The 27,184-nt window shown below is 41.2% G+C and overlaps 1 protein-coding gene across 3 annotated transcripts in view; it reads left to right on the forward strand.

Annotated features, from left to right (window-relative positions):
* Positions 1–27,184, forward strand: part of LOC133647098 (rho guanine nucleotide exchange factor 4-like) — a 103,487-nt gene that overhangs the window by 1,847 nt on the left and 74,456 nt on the right. The window contains exon 2 of one of the 3 annotated variants that reach the window (XM_062043212.1): positions 604–733. In XM_062043212.1, coding sequence (XP_061899196.1) covers positions 604–733 — 130 coding nt within the window. Of the gene's footprint in view, positions 1–603; positions 734–22,645; positions 22,789–27,184 lie in introns of those variants that run through there. The other 2 variants (XM_062043228.1, XM_062043220.1) reach the window with 2 other exon arrangements.

The following is a 27,184-nucleotide window of genomic DNA, read 5'->3' on the forward strand; positions in this document are numbered from 1 at the left end:
GCTCTCCCTTAAACGCCCTGAGAGTTCATTGCTAATTTAGCATTGCTTCAAACACAGTCATTGTGAAAAACGGACGTATTTATAAAACAACCGTACTATTAAACTTACAATGTAGCCAAACCTTTCCCCCAAATATATATTGTCTGAAAAACATTTGTTTTTTTTGTAGGTTTTTTTTTTACCATTTATTGTGCTTTGTTGACTTTTTTGATTATTGCCCAAGTGGCATTGTAGTTTTGAATTGGCTTAATGGTGGTAAGAAATAGTGCCACTTTTCCTTCCTTCTTGGATCTATCAAATAATCAACCTATTTGTTTTACCTTTTCATATAAACTTTGGACATTATCTGGAACACGTGATTATTGAACATATTGAATTGAACTGAATTGTAGTTGTCAATTGAGTATGTTTGTGTATTGTTCATACATGATAGTTTATAGTAAAAAAAAATATCTTTACATAACTTATCAAGTATTAATGATACATTGTTGCCTGTCCCAGCAAAATAAACTACTTTGCTGACAATTAAAAGTAGTAAGACTGCATTCTGTAAGTTGATACTGTGATGTGGCTTATTGTAAATAATATTTTTCATTCTTACAGACTAAAACCAGAGTTACCGTTGGACCAAATCAGGCTTTCAGGCGATTGTCCTTTACGGATCAAAGTTTATGTCGCAGCCTTCCAGTCGGTCTGGATAACCTTGGCAAAGGAAGTCTCCTTTCAAACTCATGTAAGTTTCTGTTCTTTTTCCACCTCTGAGGTGGTTTCATTGCCAATGGTGAATCTCAGCCCAAAACATAATTGTTAAAAAAAAAAAACATAGCTTCTCCAAATTAGTGACGGTTAGATTATATTCAATGAAATGGTGCAATGAGTGGGCAACATGCCTCCCCATGCACAATGGCTGTAACATGATGACGGTGATTTGCATCACACCCAGAATATAATCACTTGTTTATTTTCCCATTTCTGACTTTCCCTGAAAGTTTCATCAAAATTACAATCATATCATACCTTTTAAAATTAAATTGCTAACAAACAAAAAAAACCAACAGACAAACTTTAAGGTCCAACTAGGGATCTGATAGGCCCCGCAGATGTCACCCCACGCATTGGCAACTATTTGAAGCAGTGTCTTTTCAAACTGTTGTACGTGTACCACTCGGGCACCATCTAGTCAGGGGTGTCAAACTCATTTTAGCTCAGGGGTCACATGAAGGACTGGTATTAAAATCATGGCATTAAAACTAAAAAATAAAGACAACATCATATTGTTTTCTTGTCTTACTTTGACCAAAAATAGAACAAACACATTCTGAAAATATTACAAAAAAAATATGGAAAAAAATACTGCCTGCGGTAAAGTTTAGATCCATGAAGGAAATAAGAAAGTAAATTAAATGAAATGTTTATAACTGAATAAATGTACATTTGCCTAAAAATGTGTTTTCTTTTGTATTATTTTTTAAATGAATTAAGTAACGTTTATGACAAAGGTTTTCCAAAACACAATATAGAATGTGAGCTATAACAGGATAATGCATACATTTATCATTTGTTTTCAAAATGGTTACAAAAAAGTGGGACCCTAAAAATTTACTGTGGGACCCCATTTTTATGACTTGATGGGGTCCCTGGGACTACAGACCACGGATTGACCCAAGTTTATTTTTAAAACATTAAATGGTTGATATTCAATATTGGTATTCCGCTTAGTGGTTGAAGGTCACAACATTTATTGTTTACCACATACAGGTCAGGAGTACATCATGCACAGACTCAATATATAAGTACTAATTTGGACAACCTTTCCAACTCATGGCCCGATTAATCAACAAACAACACAGAACGTTAAAACGTGTGATACAAAAACACACAACTTGTCCATTGAACTATGTGGACCTTATAAAAAAAAACTAATAGTACAATACATAATTCAAAATACACCCATTTAACCCATTTACTATAGACATGATGGGTAATATGCAAACTGATCTCCACACTTGGACATGTTTGACACAATTTAGTTGCTTGAGGGACATCGACAGAAAATAGATCAACTATTTGCATAACTAGATATTTCTGATGGATTACAAAATTTTAAGAAAATCATCAGGAAAGTAAACAATGTACACTGTAAACCCGAGCAAGTTCAGAAAACTCAAAATTTTTGATGTAACTGATTACGTAAAAACTTTTAAGTTATCATAATAAATGTTTTGAGTTACAGTATACTTAAAAAATGTGTGTTCAGTTGACTTAAAGGCCTACTGAAACCCACTACTACCGACCACGCAGTCTGATAGTTTATATATCAATGATGAAATCTTAACATTATAACACATGCCAATACGGCCGGGTTAACTTATAAAGTGACATTTTAAATTTGCCGCTAAACTTCCGGTTCGAAACGCCTCTGAGGATGACGTATGCGCGTGACGTGGCCCGGCGAACACGGGTATGCCTTCCACATTGAAGCCAATACGAAAAAGCTCTGTTTTCATTTCATAATTCCACAGTATTCTGGACATCTGTGTTCGTGAATCTGTTTCAATCATGTTCATTGCATTATGAAGAAGGAAGCTGAGCAAGCAAAGAAGAAAGTTGTCGGTGCGAAATGGACGTATTTTTCGAACGTAGTCAGCCACAACAGTACACAGCCGGCGCTTCTTTGTTTACATTCCCGAAAGATGCAGTCAAGATGGAAGAACTCGGATAACAGAGACTCTGACCAGGAGGACATTTGACTTGGATACACAGACGCCTGTAGAGAACTGTGACAACACAGACTCTTACCAGGATTACTTTGATTTGGATGACAAAGACGCAGACGTGCTACTGTGAGTATGCAGCTTTGGCTTTTTTTTGCGTATGTACGTAACTTTTTTAAAATATATAAGCTTTATGAACCTTGGGTTAGGTGAACGGTCTTTTGGGCTGAGTGATTGTGTGTGTTGATCATGTGTTTGAATTGTATTGGCGTGTTCTATGGAGCTAGGAGCTAGCAGAGGAGCTAGGAGCTAGCATAACAAACACGCAGGTGTTATTATGCAGGATTAATTTGTGGCATATTAAATATAAGCCTGGTTGTGTTGTGGCTATTAGAGTATATATATGTCTTGTGTTTATTTACTGTTGTAGTCATTCCCAGCTGAATATCAGGTACCGTGAGTATGCAGCCTTGGCTGCTAAACATTCGATAACTTGACCGTATGTGCGCGTCACGTACGTAACTTTTTAAAAATATATAAGCTTTATGAACCTTGGGTTAGGTAAACGGTCTTTTGGGCTGAGTGATTGTGTGTGTTGATCAGGTGTTTGAATTGTATTGGCGTGTTCTATGGAGCTAGGAGCTAGCAGAGGAGCTAGGAGCTAGCATAACAAACACGCAGGTGTTTTTATGCAGGATTAATTTGTGGCATATTAAATATAAGCCTGGTTGTGTTGTGGCTAATAGAGTATATATATGTCTTGTGTTTATTTACTGTTGTAGTCATTCCCAGCTGAATATCAGGTCACCCCCGGCTCTCACAGCATCTTCCCTATCTGAATAGCTTCAACTCCCCACTAGTCCTTCACTTGCACTTTACTCATCCACAAATCTTTCATCCTCGCTCAAATTAATGGGGAAATTGTCGCTTTCTCGGTCCGAATCTCTCTCACTTCATGCGGCCATCATTGTAAACAATAGGGAACTTTGCGTATATGTTCAACTGACTACGTCACGCTACTTCCGGTAGGTGCAAGCCTTTTTTTTTATCAGATACCAAAAGTTGCAATCTTTATCGTCGTTGTTCTATACTAAATCCTTTCAGCAAAAATATGGCAATATCGCGAAATGATCAAGTATGACACATAGAATAGATCTGCTATCCCCGTTTAAATAAAAAAAATTCATTTCAGTAGGCCTTTAATTTATATTCTAAGTTCAATTTAACATTTTAAATGATCATTAACTTAATATTTATGTCTTCTTCATACTTAAATGATCTGATTGAATATACTTATAAAAACTAAATTACATGGACTTGAAAAAAATAACTGAATATAATGTATTAATATCAATAGTATCTACTCAAAATATTACAGCTTTATGAACTCAAAATATTTACTTCTTGCCGACTTAATGTGCAAGATGCCCTGTTTTTAGAGAGCTGTGTTTTCTGAGAGGATCTGTCCCCCAAAGACATGCCAAAAAAAAACTAAGTGTGCAAATTCAGTTGTGCAGATTGTTGTGTACATGTAACTGTAGAACTATAATCATGTATGTATGATGGTGCAAGAGAAACATCATCCATGCAATAAAAGGTTCTTGACTAAAGTGTTACTGTCAAATTTTCAAAAATTTATTAGGGTATAAAACAGTACCTTAAAACCTACCTTTTCAAAAGGCAATAACAACTGTTACATTTAAATTTTTTATTTTCTCAGAACAGGCTTAGTAAAACAGTGAAATGTCAAATAACATTAAAGTGCAACACCTGGATTCAAACTTTTTTCTTTTTTTTTTTACAAATATATTTTAGCAGCCTATTTTGAATCATTGGGGATAAACAAACTTCCCTTTCTCTGCACTGTATTTTCTCAAGGGAGAAAAAAAAACTTATGAAAGCAGCAGCACATACATCTAAATTTGTGCAAATGAGGAAAATAAAAAAACATACCAAATAAAACAAAAGAAAATACAATAAATAAAAGAAAATATGATATAAATAAATAACTGAATCATCATTACAACTGAGGGCTGACTCAGATCAGTGAGGTCAAGGAGGCAGTACAATAAAATTAACAAAATATTTACCTCTCATTCTAAACTTATAAAAAGCCCACTGGGCATACGCAAAAGTGCTTTCAACATTTGAACAGACATGTCTATCAAAATCAGACATGTTAACAGTAGAACAACATGGCTGCAATAATGATGCTGATCTGAACCACATTTATGCATGGTTAATGAGTGCAGGCATGCATTTCCCAGCTTCTTTACTCCTTTAACAACTCATTTTTCTGGTAGAGTAGGCAAGGTTTCAGTGCTTTGTTATCATCCAGACACAGCAGTACTTTCTGGATGAATGTGAATGTGTGAGTGAGTTTCTTTGGATACTCTAAGTGTAATGCATATAATAAACCAAGCAGCACCACAAATGCATCAGCCAACCTGGGAAGCTCGCTCATAACAACTTTATCCTCTATCACGATGGATATGTTCTCCGGGCTGAAGCTGCTGGAACCAGTGGAGTCAGGGGCCACAGAGAGAAACGCCAGTGGTGTGTCAGTGGTCTCCATTTCATCCTCACCCTGCAAAACACAAGAAAATCAATTATAACCAATCCAGAAGGATGTCACACAATTCTTGTATGTAGAGCCAAAACTTACAGTATGCAAAGTCCCCCTCTCCTCCTCCTCCTCCTCATCTCATTTGCTCCTTCTTCCTCCACCCCTCCTCTCCTTCTTCCTCCCCCTCAGCTCCTCAAATCTCCTCTCAAAGCACAGAGAGATCAGTCTCTGTGTGTGTGTGAGAGAGAGAGTGAAGCATAACTCTGGCTGCATAGACATACTTACATAACAGGTTTTGTAGAATTCAGTGTCATCCTCCCGGAGATACACTGGAAGTCCATGAAGAACCAGAGTGTGTCGCATGTTGATGTCATGTTCTTCCTAGATTGAGAAACAAGAAAAAATGCCTGCATGCCCAGTCCGTGTCACTGATATAACAATGTACACTACCGTTCAAAAGTTTGGGGTCACCCAAACAATTTTGTGGAATAGCCTTCATTTTTAAGAACAAGAATAGACTGTCGAGTTTCAGATGAAAGTTCTCTTTTTCTGGCCATTTTGAGCATTTAATTGACCCCACAAATGCGATGCTCCAGAAACTCAATCTGCTCAAAGGAAGGTCAGTTGTGTAGCTTCTGTAACGAGCTAAACTGTTTTCAGATGTGTGAACATGATTGCACAAGGGTTTTCTAATCATCAATTAGCCTTCTGAGCCAATGAGCAAACACATTGTACCATTAGAAGACTGGAGTGATAGTTGCTGGAAATGGGCCTCTACCCACCTATGTAGATATTGCACCAAAAACCAGACATTTGCAGCTAGAATAGTCATTTACCACATTATCAATGTATAGAGTGTGTTTCTTTAAAGTTAAGACTAGTTTAAAGTTATCTTCATTGAAAAATAAGGACATTTCAACGTGACCCCAAACTTTTGAACGGTAGTGTATATGCTTCAGTTATGTTAAAAAACAGTAATCTATCTATCTATGATTCAGCAGGATGACTGACTACTATCAAGGCATCTGTAATCTGCAATGACAACACATATGATCAGCATTGTCCCCATGAAAAAGTCAAACATAAACTTACCTCCAAGTCATAAATTCTCAGCATCTCTTGCAGTGCCTCTGCTCCCTTTCCAGTCATTGAGGACTTTAATTTTACAATAGCACGGCTGAAAAATGACCGTCGTGTGGGTTTTTTGACGCTCTTTTCCACTTTTCTTCGCTCCCCGCTAGCGTCCAGCCATCTTGAATTTTCTGGATACGTGACGTCGGACGCTAGGGGTAGTGACGTCAGACGTCACGTCCCCTCACGCACGCCCGTTAACTTAGACTTTTCAAGTTGAGAGACAGTGTTCACTTACACTTACTAACCGCTGTGAACTCAAAACGCTACTATTCGTTAGGAAAACTTAATGTTTCAGTGTCGGGTGAACTAATTAACTCACTTTGGTTTAGTTGACGGCAATAGTTATGAGTTTGTAGAACTGTTCGGGTTTACAGTGTAGGAATTGTTCACATACTCTTAATATTCAATGTTTTATCGTTTGTACTTCATATTATAGTGGCAGGCAATCTTAAGCGGTGCACACATATCCGGGTGCTGGCATTCTTTATTTATTGATGATGGCCGACGATGAGCAGCCACGTTACAGACATCCACGGTCCTTTACTTAACGTAAGTCATCTTAGTTACAATATATTTTTTACACAAGCATATTTAAAGTGTTTTCCTGCCAACACAAAACAGGCGCATTCATGTGTTTTGAACATTATTTCAGTCTCACCATCTTTTAATATTCCACCGTGATTCTAGTTCTACTCAGTCCAGATAAAAAAATGTTGTGCAAATACTCTTAAAGGCCTACTGAAACCCACTACTACCGACCACGCAGTCTGATAGTTTATATATCAATGATGAAATCTTAACATTGCAACACATGCCAATACAGCCGGGTTAACTTATAAAGTGCAATTTTAAATTTCCCGGGAAACTTCCGGCTGAAAACGTCTAGGTATGATGACGTTTGCGCGTGACGTCAAGGGTTGAAGCAGAGGTATTGGGATACATTGTATCCCAATACAAACAGCTCTGTTTTCATCGCAAAATTCCACAGTATTCTGGACATCTGTGTTGGTGAATCTTTTGCAATTTGTTCAATTAACAATGGAGACTGCAAAGAAGAAAGCTGTAGGTGGGATCGGTGTATTAGCGGCTGGCTACAGCAACACAACCAGGAGGACTTTGAGTTGGATAGCAGACGCGCTACCGTGAGTACGCTGCTTTCTTCCAAACATTTGATCGCTTGCCCGTCCGTGCATGGCGCTATGTGCATGTCACGTACGTAACTTTGGGGAAATATATGTTTCTTGCCGACTCTGATGGCGGCCGGGGTGTCGTTGAAAGCTACAACGCCCGCCGCCGCGCCACTGTCCTCATCTTGACTTCCTCCGTCTCTGGGCCGCCGACCGCATCGATGATCGGGTGAAGTCCTTCGTCGCGCCGTCGATCGCTGGAACGCAGGTGAGCACGGGTCGTGATGAGCAGATGAGAGCTGGCGTAGGTGGAGAGCTAATGTTTTTAGCATAGCTCTGTCGAGGTCCCGTAGCTAAGTTAGCTTCAATGGCGTCGTTAGCAACAGCATTGCCAGGCTTCGCCAGGCGGCACAGCATTAACCGTGTGGTTACAGGTCCAGAGTTTGGTAGTATTGTTGATCTTCTGTCTATCCTTCCAGCCAGGGGCTTATTTCGTCTGCTTCTAGATGCAGTTAAGCACGATGCTATCACGTTAGCTCCGTAGCTAAAGTGCTTCGCCGATGTATTGTCGTGGAGATAAAAGTCACTGTGAATGTCCATTTCGCGTTCTCGACTCTCATTTTCAAGAGGATATAGTATCCGAGGTGGTTTAAAATACAAATCCGTGATCCACAATAGAAAAAGGAGAGAGTGTGGAATCCAATGAGCCCTTGTACCTAAGTTACTGTCAGAGCGAAAAAAGATACGTCCTGCACTGCACTCTAATCCTTCACTCTCACGTTCCTCATCCACGAATCTTTCATCATGGCTCAAATTAATGGGGTAATCGTCGCTTTCTCGGTCCGAATCGCTCTCGCTGCTGGTGTAAACAATGTGCAAATGTGAGGAGCCATTCAAGTTGTGACGTCACGCTACTTCCGGTACAGGCAAGGCTTTTTTTATCAGCGACCAAAACTTTATCGTCAATGTTCTCTACTAAATCCTTTCAGCAAAAATATGGCAATATCGCGAAATGATCAAGTATGACACATAGAATGGATCTGCTATCCCCGTTTAAATAAGAACATTTCATTTCAGTAGGCTTTTATAGGCACACTGTGTAATATTTTTAAATTATTCTGTTGCCAGCAATGTAAATAGTGCATTTGAATGAGGACCTAATTGGTCTAAACTTAAATAAAGGTTTATAAAAGTTTATAAATGTTTTTCCCACCAGAGAAATCTCAGGAGTCTTGGTGTTCTTTGACAACATGAAATTGATGGAACATTCTCTCCATGTCACACATGATGGCAATAGGGCCTTTTCTAAATCAGCATAACACTCCGATCAATGCGTTTGTTTAGATCTGGCCTAGTTAGAAGGTGATCCTCCAGAGATGTTTCTTTGAATCAAGCTGAACAGTCAAAAACCACTCAAATCTTTCTAGGCTTGTGGGGGTTGTCAACCCCATTATGTGGGATGTACCATACTGCCTTGTTGACCAGATCCTGCTCTGGAATCTGTTCTGCATCTCCGCAGGTTATAATGTCTTCCATGAATTTGACATACTCTTTGTAATACTTCTCATCCTTCATGCCGGACTGGCTGCTTTCCAAGTCAAATGAAAATCGCTAAGGTAACTCCGCTCTTCAAAAATGACAGCAAACACGCTTTCACCAATTACAGACCAATCTCTCTTTTGCCTCAGTTCTTAAAAATCTTAGAGAAACTATTTAACTCTCGACTTAAATATTTTCTTGAGAAGCATCATATAATCATTGACGGTCAGTATGGCTTCAGGTCCAAACGAACAACCTTAATGGCAATAACTGAAGCTATTGAGGAAATTACTAATGCACTGGAGCATAAAAGATATGCAGTTGGTATATTGATCTAAAGAAAGCCTTTGATACCACTAATCATTCAATTATACTAGATGAAATGGAAAGATATGAAATTAGGGGGCTGGCTGGTGACTGGTTAAAATGTTATTTAACAGGGAGGGTACAGTTTGTAAAAATTGGTACATTTTTATCTGATACTCTTTGCATTGCTTGTGGTGTCCCCCAAGGGTCAGTGTTGGGGCCAAAACTGTTTAATGTGTATATTAATGATATGATATGATATGATACATCCAAAGTACTGAAATTTATACTATTTGCAGACGACACAAATATATTCCACAGTAGTGATGACTATAATGAGCTCATAAATACAGTAAACACAGAACTAAACATAGTAAAAAAAAATGGATGGATACAAATAAATTATTTTTGAATATAAATAAAACTAAGATAGTGATGTTTGGAAATCGCAACATAACGTCTGAACAGAAAATAAGTATTGATGGTACACAAATTGAAATCGTAAATGAGAATACATTTTTGGGAGTAATAATTGATAGTAAACTATCATGGAAACCTCATGTCAGACACATTAAAACAAAAATCTCCAAAAGCCTCTCAATTATAAACAAAGCAAAACTATACCTCAATGAAAATGCACTCCGTACTCTATACTGCACCTTGGTACTCCCATACCTTACATACTGTGTTGAAGTATGGGGGAATACTTACCACAACACAATTCATCCTCTGATCATATTACAGAAAAGAGCAGTGCGGATCATTCACAACGTTGGTTATTCAGAACATACTCATAATCTGTTTATGCAATCAAAATTGCTCAAATTTGATGACCTTGTTAAATATAATACATTAATAATCTTATATAAAGCATTTAACAAATTATTGCCGCCTAATCTACAATGTTTTTTTGTAAGACGAGTGCAGGCTCATAACGTGAGAGGCTTTGGATATTTCTTATTGCCAAGAGCTCAAACCACTCATAAACATTTTTGTGTGTCTGTATGCGGAGTAAAACTATGGAACAAACTGGATTTACAACACAAGCAATGCCAAACTATTAATCGATTTAAACTATTATACAAACATGGGGTCTGGTTCAAATATAGAGATGAGGGTCTTTAATTTGACCTGCTGTTGTACTCTGTCTCAAAGTGTTAACATGTGCTCAATGTTTCCTTACCATTATTGCTATGTTGTCTATTACCATTATTGCTATGTTGTCTATTACCATTGTTGGCATTTTGTCTATTACCATTGTTGGTATATTCATTATTCCTACATTGTTAATACAAATTATTGTTACAGTGTAATAATTATTGTTACCTGTGGTAATGCCACTATGATACAACATCTGTATCATAATCCTTAAACAAAGTAACAGTGAAACTCATGTGAATAATCACTGAATGGAGAACTTGGGGTGGGATTAAATAAATGATCTTCTTCCCACTCCCTTTCAGGCAAAACTGGACAATCATGCATTACATACTATACATTACCTTTTGCATTATATTAATTTATATTATTATGTGTTGTCAACTTTGTACTTTTTTATGTCATTGCCTGAAATAAATAAATAAATAAATGAAAAATGAAAAAAAAAAATGAAATGAAATGAGTCGACGTCCCAATAAAGACAATCTGTGTTCAGCGTATTGTTTGTTATTTGGGAGATTCGGATTGTCTGTTGCCTTTGGTCACCTTTGACATGAACAGAATTTCTTCCTAAGAGACCGAAATGTTGTCGGTTGCATGCTCAGAAAAATCTGATTCCAAGGTCTTTATTACATTGTTTGGACTGACTTTCTTTACTTGTGTTCTGCGTACAAAGCGTACTTCTTGCTTCATCTCTACATGTGGCTGTGGAGTCACTTCACGAACAAGGATTCTGTGACCAATGGGATCACCAGGATTTTTGGACTTGAAATGAGCAATCTGTTAATTGTGCGAAAAGATTGGGTTTATTTTCCTGCAAGAACTTCTCTTGGTAGAAGGGCTTGTTGACAATTGTAGTCGATAAGTAGGCCGACCTCACATTCCAGCATCGGTGTTAGCTTGTCTGCCAGCTTTTCCAGATTAGGGCACTCCAGTGCGGTTTTAAACATTGGGATGTGTGATCTATCAACTGGGATAAATTCTCTTGCAATTTTCTTTTTGTGCTTATATCCTCTGACTTGCAGGTTTAGCAACTTCTCTCAAGGTATAACAGTTGACTTGTTGGACATAATTGACAGCTGTAGTCTGTCTTTACTTTTATCGGTATCAAGACTTTGGGCTATTTAATCCAAGATAAAGGATGTCTCACTCTGAGAGTCGAGGAGCGCATAGACTAAAATGTCTTTGTCTGGGTATTTTGTTGACGAGATCCGGACAGGTAGTTTAGAGCATGTCAGCTAGGGATGATGTTTGATAAGAAATTATCGAGTTCGAGCCTATTATCGAATCCTCTTATCGAACCGATTCCTTATCGATTCTCTTATCGAGTCCAGATAGGTGGTTGTGTATGGAAAAAGACACACAATATTTGGTTTAACAAAAGCTCACTTTTATTATATAAGAAAACAATTTAATCTAATAAATAAATAAATATTGACTGTTACCCCCTAAAAAAATAAAATAAAATAAATAAATATTGACTGTTGTTACCCAAAGTATATTAAGTGGGATTTTTCAGAAAAACAAATATATACAGTAACACAAAAACAACCTGTCTCTGTGATCACTATAGGTGTATAAATAATAATATAGTGTTAAATAAAATCAGTCCCTTGGGCACAAAACTGAAAATAATACAGCTTTCCAAAAAGTGCAATTCTGCTGCTATTTGACATAACTGTTTGTTATGATGCTTTGACATTTTTTCCCTTTATTTCTTTATTGAAAGAAAATTCTATGAAGAGAAAAGTTATTTGCAAATGTGAATACAATGCTAAAAAAATGAAAAGTTAAAGCTAAAAAAAGAATTACACTTTGAGTTAACATTATTTCCTTATAATGAGCTAGGGCAGTGTTTTTCAACCTTTTTTGAGCCAAGGCACATTTTTTGCGTTGAAAAAATCCGGAGGCACACCACCAGCAGAAATCTTTAAAAAAACGAAACTCAGTTGACAGTAAAAAGTTGTTGTCGCAATTGTCGGATATTAATTCAAACCATAACCATAACCAACCATGCATCACTATAGCACTTGTCTCAAAGTAGGTCTACTGTCACGACCCGTCACATCCCGCCGTCACATCCCACCGTGACTTATTTTGAGTTTCTCTGTTTTCCTGTGTGTAGTGTTTTAGTTCTTGTTTTGCGCTCCTATTTTGGTGATTTTTCATGTCATGTACGGATGTACTCTGTGGACACCGTCTGCTCCACACGCTGTAAGTCTTTGCTGTCGTCCAGCATTCTGTTTTTGTTTACTTTGTAGCCAGTTCAGTTTTAGTTTCGTTCTGCATAGCTTTCCCTAAGCTTCAATGCCTTTTTTTAGGGGCACTCACCTTTTGTTTATTTTTGGTTTAAGCATTAGACACCTTTTTACCTGCTCGCTGCTTCCCGTTGTTTCCGACATCTACAAAGCAATTAGCTACCGGCTAACACCTACTGATATGGAAGAGTATTACATGGTTACGACGCAGAGCTCTAGGCAGCACCGACAATCAACAACAACACATAATTTGCAGACTATAATTACTGGTTTGCAAAAAATATTTTTAACCTAAATAGGTGAAATTAGATCATCTCCCACGGCACACCAGACTGTGTCTCACGGCACACTAGTGTGCCCCGGCACAGTGGTTGAAAAACACTGAGCTAGGGAATATAACAACTACACTACCCAGCATGCAACGGGAGTGACGAGCATGCGCGGTAGCCCCGAAAAGTGTTGTTGCATATCGTCACCCGGCAGCTAAGAATGAGCACGCTGTGAAAGTAAACGTCAAGAACTCAGCCAACACGTCTCGTCTGCATTATTTATAATTAGACAGACAACACATATACAGTGTGATTTTGTTTTGTTTACAAGGAAAGAAAAACGAAAGTTAAAAAAGGGAGATGTCATATATGTATGTGCTGCGGTTGCTTTAAGAACGTTGCGTCAGCTGCCGTAAAGGAGGTACGTTGCTAGCCTTGTTGCTATGTTTCCGGTTGGTCGTAAAAGTGTTGGTCATGTGTTTGTACCCTGCTCAAATCTCTCAGTAAAGTTATTCATTGGATTATACCTTTTGTTTTGAACTTTATTACACCTTGGAGCGCTTTTTCCCGTCCATTTTTTTCCTGCTTTCGTTATCTGCGCCTAATGACTGAGCTATGTGACGTCATTTCTTGTGATGTCCCACGGGGCATTTCTGGTCGGGACGGGATTCGTTCCCAGGGATTTGAATAAAGAACCAACTCTTTTTCTTTACTGTAGTGGTCTCGATAACGGGTACCGGTTCTCAAAAAGGGATTCGAGTCCGAGGACTCGGTTCTTTTCTTATCGAACAACCGGGAAAACCGGTTTCGAGTATCATCCCTAATGTCAGCATACTTGAGGTTTCTTGAGTTACTCTGTTTGATATTGCAGTTGCTGGTTTGTCTTCATCTTTAGTGTCTGCTTTGTACTTGTCTTGAGAATTATCTTCACTCCTTGCAGGCATCGTCTTTGTACTTTCTGTGAACTTGTCGTCATGCAGACATGTCGGATGTCTCTTCTGACATTTTTCACATGCTCCTTTTATTGCACTTCTTTGAATGATGTCCAGGGTTAAAACTTCCAAAACAGAAACTTTCTGTCTGTGTGAACTTGATGCGATCTTGAAGTGTTTTTTCTGCAAACTTGAAAATGTATAAAGTGTATGGCCATTCTTCTGCAGAAGAGACAGTTAACGATATTTGAGGGACCTGTGTATGTTGAGTCTCTTGAGTCTGTCGTTAATGTTTTTGCTTCTGTGACTCGACTGAGAGAGCGTCTGGGTTTATTTGTTTCCACACCTTTGAGTGCTTGCACTAATGCTATAGAGTCACAAGATAAGTCAGCTTCAGTGGGTACAAATTCCACAAATGTGTGAAACGATGGATACTCTCCACTGTTTGTCGTATTTTCATGGCTGTGCAGTTCCATCTTGTGGTCAACCAATCTAGAAGTTTTAGCAAAAGTCTTTGAATTTCCATAGTCATTGAGAACTTCTAATGTCCTTCTGTGTGGCATTGCAGCTTCACAGCTTACAAGGAAGTCGGCAAATTCTCTCAGCTAATTTCCATCATTAGAGCGTACCTTTGGCCAACTGTTAAGCTTGTCTTGAAGCATTTTTCTACGATGAATAGCTCTCCAAAACGTTGTTCCAGCACGTTCCAAGCTGAATCATATGCTTCATCTGTGCCTACTAGTACTAGGAGAAATCGTTAAACTGCTCTTTTAGCAGATCCTCCGAAGTACTTCCTGAGATAGTAGAGTTTCTAATTTTTTGGTATGTTCTTTCTGTTGTAGTGCAACCATGGGAACTTCTGTAGTTTGAGGAATAAATGGTGGACTTGATGCCTTGAGCATTTTAGTTTCGGTTTTATTTGGAACTGAAAAAGGGTATGGTGTGAGAGGGATTGCTCGAGTTTCACTTGCTGCTTTAATGCTTTGGGATGAACTGTAACTTTCAGAAAGACTTTCGGCTTCAGCATAAATCTTAACTTTAGCAGCATTACAGTTTTTAACATCTTCCAAACGTTCGATTTTTCTGTGCTGCTCTTCCAGTGCTTGCTACCTTGCCAAGTTCTCACGCAAGTTCTCACATTCCATCCTTTGTAGTTCAGCTGCTTCTTTCTCCTGCTCCTCCATCACTGCTAGTATTTCCTAAGATGCAGCTGCTTCAGCTTCTGCTTCTACTCTTCTCAGTGCATGATTGCCTTAAACCACCGCTGGACCTTTGTGATTTTGTTCTTGATTTTGAATTTACCGTTCCTAAGCTCAAAACTCAAAACTCTAACCTACTTGAATATTACTTATGAGATTACTATGACTGTTTGGTTTAGTTCTAAATAGCTTCTTTCTTACTTCAACTTATAAATCCCCTTGTAACTTCACATTCAGTTTGACTTCAATCAAAATGTGCAAACTTTTCACAATCAAACATAAAATGCATCCCTTTCATAAAAATATGCTAGACAAAACCGACATTTAAACTTGACTTAAACCACCGTTGTTATTCTTTTAGCACAGTCTCTTTACTACTTTTTAACTTTACTTCTTCCTAATAACATTAAAATATGGACTGCTTGTTGTTTGAGAGCGAGGAGCTGGGTAAATGCACCATCTTGTGTCAAACTTCGGTACCGTCACTCACTGCAGCTGCCGACGTTTTCATTGTCTTTGATGAGCTCTTGCCATAGGTAGAGTTTTCACTGTAGCTCCATCACGGCTTTTCATTTACGGCCGCTTTGTTGTCTTCTTAAACGCCCTGAAAACTAAAAACACGACAAACAAAAAATTCAGACACTTTACATGGTTACAAACAACGTGATTGATAAAAGAAAATTTCCTTGTGGCCACCTGCCACTTTGGTGGTCCTTGGCGAATAATCATTGTGCCTGTGAGTTCTAAACAAACATTATAATTACAACATCAAACAGCAAATAATACATTTAGTGTTACAAAAAAGTGACGAATACCTTTTACACAAAGTAACTTGTAAACACACATACAGTAATGGCAGCTGAACTAACTAGCGTCCACCACACTGTGAAACACTCCTAGTCACTTTTCATAGACAAAACTTAGAAATAAAAACAGCCAGATGGTTTCCTTGGGGCTAAAGCAGGACTGATTTTGGTAAAAGGGACAAAACTGAAAACATGTTTTTTCATTTGTTATATTATTTGTTATTTTTTCCTGGACAGTTTTGATTTAAATTCATTATTTTATATCGTTCTGGTCGAACGAGTTTGCACGGGACGCATTTTCTGGTGTTGTTGCACTAAGAAACTATGGATGTATAGATACTGCTGCATTGCTGAACATTGGTGACCCTGGCGTCAGTCCCGCTGAAGTTTCCAAGACTGAACAGAACATTGAACGGTGCAACATGAATTGCTCTCAAATTACCAGAGTTTTGGGAGACGTCCACGGAAACGTGGTTCGCACAGGCAAAGAGACTCAATTCGCCCTTCTTGGTATTACGGACGCCATGCGCTATTACCACATTGTTTTGGCATTTGGGAGCTCCGTTGCAGCCAGAGCAGTAACCTTAATCACATCTCCTCCTGCCATGGATAAATATGCGGGGCTCAAGGCTTACCTCTTTAAAATGTTTGAACTGTCACGGTCAGAACGAGCTCAACGTCTCCTTGCTATTCAGGGCATGGGGGACAGCAAACCCTCTAAGCAGTTGGAAATGGTGTTGAACCTGCTGGGTACAGAGGAGCTGAATTTCCTCTTCATAGAACCGTTTCTGCGACACATGCCACCACACGTCCAGACGGCACATGCTAATACAGTTATTACTGATCTACGCGCTCTGCAGAGCAAGCGGACCGATTATTCCTGGGAACTCAGCACTTCACCCCTGACATGCTGTTACCGGAGTGCAGTCAAACGCCGATGGGGGGCAACAGCGGACACATCCACCGATAGCCATGCCAGCCCTGGTTTGTACTACTTTCACGCACGTTTTGGTGCCAGGGCTAAAATGGGCTGCTTTCCTTGCAGTTACAATGCGGCGGGAAAAACCAAGGCCTGCGCTCAGTAGGGGCCGTGAGCACAGCCACAAAGAGCTAGTTGCTGTTTGTCAAAGACACATTTTTGGGGCGCTGATTCCTCTGTGGCGCCGGCTCCCAGAGGAGTGTCCCGCCAGCTGCAGAGGACGACGCCACTGGCAGGGTGCTTTGCCCACTCTTGACTTCCGCCAACAACACCACCATCCAGCCATATGGCACAAAAACTGTGGACTTATGTTTTGGGGGGGTCAACGGTTAACAGCCGAAATTCCCTTACACACTCCTCTGCGGAGATTTTTTGTGTGACCCTGGGCTGTTCGTAGATGTCAAGAGCGGCTGCCTGGTGGACACGTTAACCTCCTCTTTGTTTGTGTGTGTTCGTGACGAGGGCACATATTACGGTCTCCCAGCTTAGAAGGCGACAAATACCAACAGCTTCTTGGTGGGTTCCCCGGTCTGACACAGCCCACCTTCTCGGCCGCCACAACTAAACATGGGATCGAGCACCACATCGAGGTCAAAGGCCCCCCCTGCTCATCCATGCAAGGGCTCGACGGTTTAACATGGAGAGACTGCCGGCTGCTGTCGGTCAAGCAGTTACTACTCTCTATTCTATCATCAACCAGATTCAGAAATAAAACACAGTATTTCTTTTTATTATGAAAAAAACTAGGTTTAAAATAAAAGGTGGCTTTTAATTTGAAGTTTTACAAACAGGCTGTGACAGGGAACAACTCCAGGTAAGACACTCCCACAGAGTTTGTGTACATTGTGATTGAATTGAAGTCCTAATTCACCAACCTGGAATGCCTTGGTATCATCAGCCGTTCAGATGCTCCACATGGTCATGAAGCCAGTTGTGGCTGTCATCCGTGCGGCGACTACTGCCTTCTAAATGATGCCACCACGCCCAACTGCTACCAACACATTCAGGACTTCTCTGCGCATCTGGCAGGGAAGCTCCTGTTCTCTAAAGTGGACTTGGTAAGGGGTTACAACCAAGTCCATGTGCACCCTGCAGACATCATTAAAACTGCTATAGTGACTCATTTTGGGTTGTTTGAATTCCTCAGGATGCCTTTTGGTCTGAAGAACCAATCCTTCCACCGGTTGATGGACTCTGCGCTTAGAGACATGCCCTTTGTTTTCGTCTGCTTGGACGATGTCCTTTTTGCCAGCTCCTTGGAAGAGGAGCACCTGACACACCTGCTGGACATCTTCACGTGACTCGACCACCACAGCCTGACCAGTAACCCAGCGAAGTATGTATTTGGAAGCCCGTCCATCCAGTTCCTCGGGCACCTCATCAGCAAGGATGGGGCAACCCCCCTGCTGTTGAAGGTGGAAGCCGTTTCCGCCTTGCCCTGCCCATACTCGGCCCAAGGGCTTCGAGAATTTCCCGGAATGGTTATATTTTACCACCAATTCATCCGTCAGGCTGCCCACATAATGCGCCCGCTGTACGAGACCTTTAAGAGCAGGACCCCCAACCAGGATGTCGACTGAACAGCCTAGAGGGACAAGGCGTTCAATGACACTAAGACCGCGGTGTGACAGGCCACCATATTTGTCCTCCTATGCCAGGAAGCCCCAGTCACTCTCACTACTGATGCATCCAACTACGCCATTGGCGCTGTGCTGGAGCAGTGGGTCGACAGCACTTGGCACTTGCCTTTTTCAGCTGCCAGCTAGTTTCCATAGACCAGAAATACAGCACCTTTGACAGCGAGCATCTGGTTGGCAACCTGCCACTTCCCCGTCATTTTGGAAGGCCGTGAGTTTAGAGTTTTCGTGGACCACAAACCCCTTACATTCTCTGTGTCCAAGGTGGTCAAGCCATGGGCCGCCCGCCAAACAATACCAGCCGTCATTCATCTTGGAGTACACCACGACATCAGACACATCACGGGCAAATACAACGAGGTCTCCAGAAGGATCGTCAGCACGCTGCAGCTGGGTCTTTACTACTTACGTATGAATGTAGAACAGGCCTACGGCCACGGAATTCAGACACTCAAAGACACTGACTGCGCCTGGAGGAAGTTTCAGTCGGTGACTCGGGTCAGGCTCTGGTGCAATCTCTTAACTGGCCAGCCTAGGTCCCAAGTTCCGTTTGGCTGGCATCTGTGTTTTTTTAGGCGATCCATGGCCTCTCCAATCCAGGCAGAAAGGCCTGGGAACTGAAGAAAGATGTGCGGGCCTGGGTCAACTCATATATGGCCTGTTAACGCACAAAAGTGCTCCGCCACACCAAGGCCCCGTTGGAGCAACTTGCTCGACTTTGTGGGCCTACTTCCCTCTTCACACGATTTCACCTACCTCCTCACGATGTTGGACAGGACAACCCGCTGGCTGGAAGCCGTTCCCCTAGCATCAACATTGTCCACTGACGTGGCCCAGGCATTCATCAGCACGTGGGTCACACTCTTCGGAACCCCTTCGGACCGGGGTGCGCAGTTTACCTCGAAGATCTGGAACATAGTCGCTGGGGGCCTGGGGGTCAGGCTGCACCGCACCACTGCATACCACCACCAGGCCAACGGGTTTTGTGAGCGATACCACCGCTCCACGTAGGCTGCCCCGCGTGCCGGTTTGACTCACGGCAACTGGGTGGACAAACTCCCCTGGTTCATGCTAGGCTTTAGGACCGCCCCCAAAGAACACCTGCAGTCCTCTTCTGCCAAGCTTGTTTATTGCCAGGTGCTGCGAGTTCCGCGGGGGTTTCCTTCCAGACGCCAATACATTCTGGTTGGCGGCCGGGCAGCAGTCTTCCCTGCTGGAGGCCACCAGATCATTCACACTCTCCCCCACGTCACAGCAAGGTATCCCTTTTTCTCAGGTGCACACCAGCCTGTGCTCAGCGGAATTTGTCTTCATTCGTCATGACCATTGCGACGCTTCCGTACAACGGTATGTTTAAGGTTCTACAGAACGGGGATAAGAGCCTGGTCGTGGACGTTGGGGTCAGACCTGAGACTGTTTCCATTGATATGATTAAGCCAGCCTACGTAGATGTTTCCAGGCCACGTAATTATTGTATCCCAATGTTCAACAAACTCTTAAAACCAGAAGTCAGAGTTGAGTTACCTTAGAGTAGAAAACCTTCAATGTCGGGTTCCAAAACAGTGGACTGTTATCATGCATGGGCAGCGTGGCGAAGTTGGTAGAGTGGCCGTGCCAGCAATCGGAGGGTTGCTGGTTACTGGGGTTCAATCCCCACCTTCTACCATCCTAGTCACGTCCGTTGTGTCCTTAGGCAAGACACTTCACCCTTGCTCCTGATAGCTGCTGGTTAGCGCCTTGCATGGCAGCTCCCGCCATCAGTGTGTGAATGTGTGTGTGAATGGGTGAATGTGGAAATACTGTCAAAGCGCTTTGAGTACCTTGAAGGTAGAAAAGCGCTATACAAGTATAACCCATTTATTATTTATCTTTATCTTTAATGTGTTTTTTTGTACACACATTAAGTGGTGTTATTTTTAGTTAGTGCTACTTTTGTGGGTAATGTGACACCTTTAGTAAGAATGGCTCGTGCACCACATTCTATTAATACCACTGTGGCCTCTAAATGTCATCTGATATATATGATGGATTATGAATGGGCGATATGGCCTAAAAATCTATTTTGTGATATATATTGCAGCTTCCTGCAATAAACGATATATATATAAGCATATATTATTTGGAATGCAAATGATAATAGAAGCATTTCAAAATGGATTACACATTTTCTTATCAGGGCTGCTGATGTATGTGATAACGTCATTTTCAGTTGTATTATTTTCTCAAACCTATTATATTATTCTCCAGTATAATAATATAATATAATAATGATAATATACTGTATATCTGATAGTATATATCTGTATCATGAATCAATTTAAGTGGACCCCGACTTAAACAAGTTGAAAAACGTATTCGGGTGTTACCATTTAGTGGTCAATTGTACGGAATATGTACTTCACTGTGCAACCTACTAATAAAAGTCTCAATCAATCAATCAAAGTACTAGCTAATTTACTGTTAATAGCTTGCTATTTTCTGTTGTAACATGGTTCTATCTACACTTCTGTTAAAATGCATTAAGCACTTATTATTCTGTTGTTTGGATACTTTACATTAGTTTTAGGCAATACTACAAATGTGGGTATCTATCCAATACCAAGTCAAGTTTCAACATCATGGAATGAATCAATTTTGATCACAATTATAATCAGACAAAAACACAGGATGGTGGTCTAACAATATCAGTTAAATATTTAAAATTATTTCCCACCATTGGCTCTTATCTAAATAATTAGTTTTTTGCCCCTATTTACTGAGTTTGTAAACAATAACAACAATATTGAAATAGGTTTTGATGATAAAGTATATAAATCTAACCACTGTAGTATTGACTATATACTGATACCATTCTTGGTATCTTTACTGTCGATATTTGTATTGATCTGTCCACCTTTTTTTACATATTAGAGATACAGCTTATGGTTGCATATCCTGCTAAGGTGTGTAGTGTAGCATGTTTAGATATTCCTCATCCTTCAGTGATGATACCTGTAGGAAACATAGTTAATTTGCCACCATGGAGGCGAGGATTACTGCCTTAGAAGTGGCTCTGCACTGTGGAGGGATATCAGCCGCTAGCAACATTGCTACATTGCATTGAGGACGCGTTCGTTCGCTTGTCGCTGTCAAATTTGCGGGACACAGCTCAAATGTGTCATCGACATGCATTATCACAATATGCTGATGGTATTAAAAACTCTATCGTCCTTTATCACTTATATCATATATTGTTTACTCTATACAAGGCAACCCTATGATGTACTGTATATGCGATTGTGTTGATGGACAAGGTCTATAGAGGTTTCTTTTTTCAACAAATTTGCCATATGCTGATTTTCAAATGGTCCCGCGGGCCAGATGAAATACCGCCCTGGGCCAGATTTTGCCCGCGGGCCGGGAGTTGGGCGGATGTGCTTCAAAGGGTGCACGCATCAAGTCTGACTACCCCTATTAGCGTGAGACAGGACAGGCTCAGCCCCTCCCTCTTCTATTAGGTGGATCATTATCTGGAGGCAAACCCTCCCAAAATGGACACAATGGAGCATCAGAAACGCCCTATAAATCCCCCAGTGATGTAGAGAGAGAGAGACAAAGAGAGACAGAGAGAGAGAGACAGAAAGAGAGGGAGGAAGAGAGGGAGAGAGAGAGAGAGAGAGAGATCTCTAGAGCGAAAGAAGCAGAGAGCAAAGAGGAAATGTATGTGAGGCAGTCAAGCACAGAGAAGGGAATGGAAGCAAGGTTGGCTCCTATGATGTTGCCTTACGTGCATGGAAGGAGAAATAACCAAGTTGACAACTGAAGCTTGTCTCAGAAAATAGAGCCGCGTCGTCTTCCTTCATCTCCATGCTGGCAGAATAAACCTTTTTTGTTCAGCAGCCGTGCTTTTCTTCGTTGTTGCTTAGTACCTTTCACTGCTTTGTTTTTGTGTGCATGCGGACCCAGCGAGGTTGACAAGGGGTGGCAATCCTGCTCAGAGAGAGCTGGTATAGCAGCCGGACAGGAAAATTGTAAGACTTTGGTGGAGTGCAATGGTGGACAGCATGGTGGACACTGGTGTCAAGATTGGTGGATGCATCAGAGGGATTGAAGGTAGCCTGAGCGGCACTTTGCGTTGTGTGTTGTCTCGGTGCTGGAGCTGGGAGAGTCTCCACTCCACCACAGGTAATTGAACTTTCTCCTTCCGCTACATGTGTAAATGTGTGCATATAACATCATAACATCATGGTTGTATGACAGTAGATGTTGGTGGCTTTTTCCAGTATTGTTTGTGTGTATCAGCTGGTCATGTACAATATAATCTTCCTATAAATATAATCAACACTTATTTGTCCATAGTGACTTTCTAGCATTTTGTCCACTTTGAACAATCAGTCAAATCAAGATGTGACGTAGGTGTTGACTAAGATTTCCAATGTATTTACTGTATATTGTCATTTAAAAATATTTACATCAGAAATGCACTGCAGAACAAAATGCAGTAAATAAAATAACCAGGTTTAAAATAGATAATAAACATGTAAGAACAAGTGTATTTGAAATGCTATAAAATAAAACAATCTAACAGTGACACAGGCTAATTTCACGTTTTGAATTTCATTGTGTCCGTATTGAATATTGAACACAATATACATTGACTTACAGCTTTGATTTAAGAGCTTCCACTAAAAAAAATACATAATTTACCATTTGTTACAGACTGGAGCAGAGGTCTTCAACGTTTTCCAGAATAAAACTAGTCCTAAAGGTACCTTGTTATTATACAATATTTTTTACGTTTCGGTGTGTTTGTGTTGGTCTTCACTCCAGAATGCAGAGTCGGCAGGCAAAGTTCAGGTGAAAATATGTTTATCAATAAAAACAAATAAATAGTGCAGCCAGGAAGTACACACAAAGCATACTGTAGAGAAACAATAACAAAACAATGACACAAAGTGTTATGGCTGGCTGTGGGTCGCAACGACAAAGGGGGAGACGAGACTGAAGTAAAACATGCAAAAAGAATATTTAATATAACAAAAACGCATATCAGAATCAGAAATACTTTATTAATCCCCAGGGGGAAACTTGAGTGTTATTGTTGCTCCTTATATATACAGTAATTAGAAATAAAGAAGGGGAAATAGAATAAGCAATATAATACAATTAGCAATACAATAAACAAAAGTACCAGTAGGACTACCATGATATGTACAAAATAGACAATCTAAACAATATGTACATGATGAAATAACCAGAATGGCAGTGTGAGACAGGATTCGCACATTATTAAACATAAACGTGTAAAAATTTAATGGAATACTGCGCAGCTGTGGGGTTTATTAAATTTGTCCAGATTAATAGACAGTATCCACGACTATTGGAGTGATGCATTCTAAAGTTTGATGGCCTCAGGCAGGAATGTCGCGTTCAGTTTTGCACCGTGGTGGGATAAGTCTAAAGCTGAAAGTGCTCTTGTTTTGGACCAGCCCATAATGCAGTGGGTGAGGGACATTGTCCAAGATGCTACGCAACTTCAACAGCGTCCTTCTCTCTGAGACTGTCGTCAGAGAGTCCAGCTCCACCCCAATGATGTCGCCGGCCTTGCAGATCAGTTTATTGAGTCTGTTTAATGTCCCGTTTACACTAAGCCTGATAAGGTTATCCATGGTGAATCGCACCTAACCTTATCCGTGACCGTTTAAGACCCCCGCCCCCCTCCGTCTGCCGGCGTAACGTGACCTAGTACGCATGCACGAAGAAAGAAAAAAAAGTGTCAATCTGCTCAAGCTCTCCAGTAGATAACTTTACTTCACTGTGAAGTTATTTAAAAGAGCTATATTATAAATTGTTTGCTGTGCATTTTACATTTGTTTGCTGTTTTGCGTGCAAGTTTTTAAATTAATATTTATCTCCTTTGAACAATATCCAGTGTTGTGGTATTTCAATTAACTAGAATCCAGTGTGCTGTGGGGCCCTATTGTAGTGAATCACACCTGAGCCATCATAAATTAATCAAATCTTTAATCGACATGAGAAAGTAGACAATGCGATAAACTGTTTGGGACACGAGGAGATGGTTCCATCTTTCAGTTGCGCGCTAAATGTGGAGTTAGCAAAGTTGCGGGCATCATGCACACTGCCTGGCCATTTCACAGTCACATCCATAAAGCAATATTTGTAGTCACACACTGCCTATCACGATCACATCCACAGGAGGAAGGGACCAAGTTTTCCGGTAAGTAGAATCACAGCTGACTGTTTGAAAGTTCTCTTGCCGTCTGAGATGTGTAGTATCCGAAATAGCTGCAATCGCCCGTTGCCTTCACTTAAGGTATTGATTTGTGATTTCCAAAAGCGTCTGTACATGTACAAGAAGGAGAAACACGGGTATGTCTGCATGATCCGCATCCATCTTTGTTTTGAAGCTGGCTGTGGCGCGTTCTTTCTGATGTCACTTCCTGTGTGGGGCGCTGACCTTTTGGCGTCACTTCCTGTGTGGGCGCGGTCTTTCTGGCGTCACTTCCTCTCTGAACTCACTTTGTCAACGATCAATAAGTCCATACAAAGCTAAATGCCGGAGATTCAAGAAATACATGGCTGACATACCCGTGTAAAAATTTGTTCGAGGAGGGGGACCTTAAACGATGGTTTAGTGTGGCTGAAACGGGGCTTATGCTAAATAATTATTCGTTTAAGGGGTTAAACAACTTAGTGTAGACATGGCCTAAGTATGTGACCTTCAGCCTGCTGCCCCAGCACGCCACAGCAAACAGGATTGCTCTGGCCACCACAGACTCATAAACATCCTCAGTATCTTACTGCAGATGTTAAAAGACCTCAGGCTCCTCAGGAAGTAGAGGCGGCTCACGCCCTTTTTGTTGATGGCCTTCGTGTTCTTAGACCAGTCCAGTTTATTGTCAATGTGGACTCCTAGGTATTTATAGTCCGTAACAATGTCCACATCAACCCCACGGATATAAACAGGGGTGCCTTCTTCCCCCTCAGATATACCACCAGCTCCTTAGTCTTTGCCACGTTGAGCAGTAGATGGTTCTGCTCACACCTTACAACAAAGTTACCCACCACAGCCCTGTACTCCGCTTCATCACCCTTGCTGATGTATCCAACCACAGCCGAAACGTAACAAAACTTATGAAGGTGGCAGGACTCTGTGTTGTAGTGGAATTCTGTGTTTTAGAGGGTGAAAAGAAAGGGAAGTCCTTGTGGGACCCCTGTGTTGCTGACCACTCTGTCTGACACACAGTGTGTAAGGTGTTCATACTGCGGTCTGCCAGTCATTTAGTCAACATAAGAGGAGCATCCACCTGCATAGTCGTCATCTTCTCAGCCAGTAGAGCCAGTTTGATGGTGTCAAAACCACTGGAGAAGTAAAAAAATATGACCCTCACAGTGCTGTCCGGCTTTTCCAGGTGAGCTTGGACACGGTTGAGCAGGAACCTGATGGCATCCTCCACTCCCAGTTGGGGCTGGTAGACAAACTGGAGAGGATCTAGATGAGACCTGGCAATCGGCCGAAGCTGATCCATGATCAGCCTTTCCAGAGTCTTAATGATATGTGACGTCAAAGCCACTGGTTTTGTAGTCCTTGGCGTCGCAGGGGTGTGGTGTTTTTGGAACGGGAACGATGCATGACGTCTTCTACACCACTGGGACTCTTTGGAGACTTAGGCTCATGCTGAATATGTGATGAAGGACTCTACAGAGCTGGGGGGCACAGGCTTTGAGCACCTTAGGGCTGACACAATCAGGACCCGCAACTTTGCCTGTGTGGAGTTTAGTAAGCTGTCTTCTTACATCTTCTGCAGCAAAGGACAGTGTGGAGGCGGTAGGCCGGTTTGGGGGTAATTTGTCTGATGAGGGAGGGCTGTGGGACTGGGAGCTCGGGGTGGGGGAGCGCAGAAGGACCCTCACCTGAGGACAGGTGGCTTTGGGGTGGGAGAAGTGGCTGTGGAGTGGCTAGTGGCTGCATGCAGGCACCAGGGGCAGGGGGAATGGGAGCAGGAGCCTTGTCGAATCTGTTTAAAAAAAGGGTTTAACTGTATGGCCCTGTCCACGCTGCCATCAACACCGCTTATAGTCAGTCGTCTTAAAGCCTGTGTTGGTCTTCATGCCACTCCACACTTCCCTAGTGTTGTTTGGCTGGAGTTGTTGCTCCAGCTTCCTCCTGTAGTTGCCCTTGGCCTCCCTGATCTTCACTCTCAGAACCACTTCAGTTTTCCTCACCTACTCCTGATTTCCATCTCTGAAAGCCCTCTTTTTTGGTATTCAGGATGTCCTTGATGTCCTTTGTTATCTACGACTTGTTGTTAGAATAACAAAGCCCAGTCTTTTCTGGGACGATGCAGTCCACACAGAAGTTGATGTACTCCATGATGCACTATGTGAGCCCGTCAATTTCCTCTCCATGGGTATCAAAGAGTGCCTGTCAGTCAAAGCGAAGGCGCTAATAAAATAAGAGTCTCAGAAAGGTTACGCGCCCAAGCTAGGAAGCAACAGAGTTTGCCGTCAATGTATTTCTTGTAAAGTGTATAAAAACGAATATGTAAGCTGGACAAAT

The sequence above is a fragment of the Entelurus aequoreus genome, linkage group LG01, assembly GCF_033978785.1.
Source record: "Entelurus aequoreus isolate RoL-2023_Sb linkage group LG01, RoL_Eaeq_v1.1, whole genome shotgun sequence".
Classification (NCBI taxonomy): Eukaryota; Metazoa; Chordata; class Actinopteri; order Syngnathiformes; family Syngnathidae; genus Entelurus; species Entelurus aequoreus.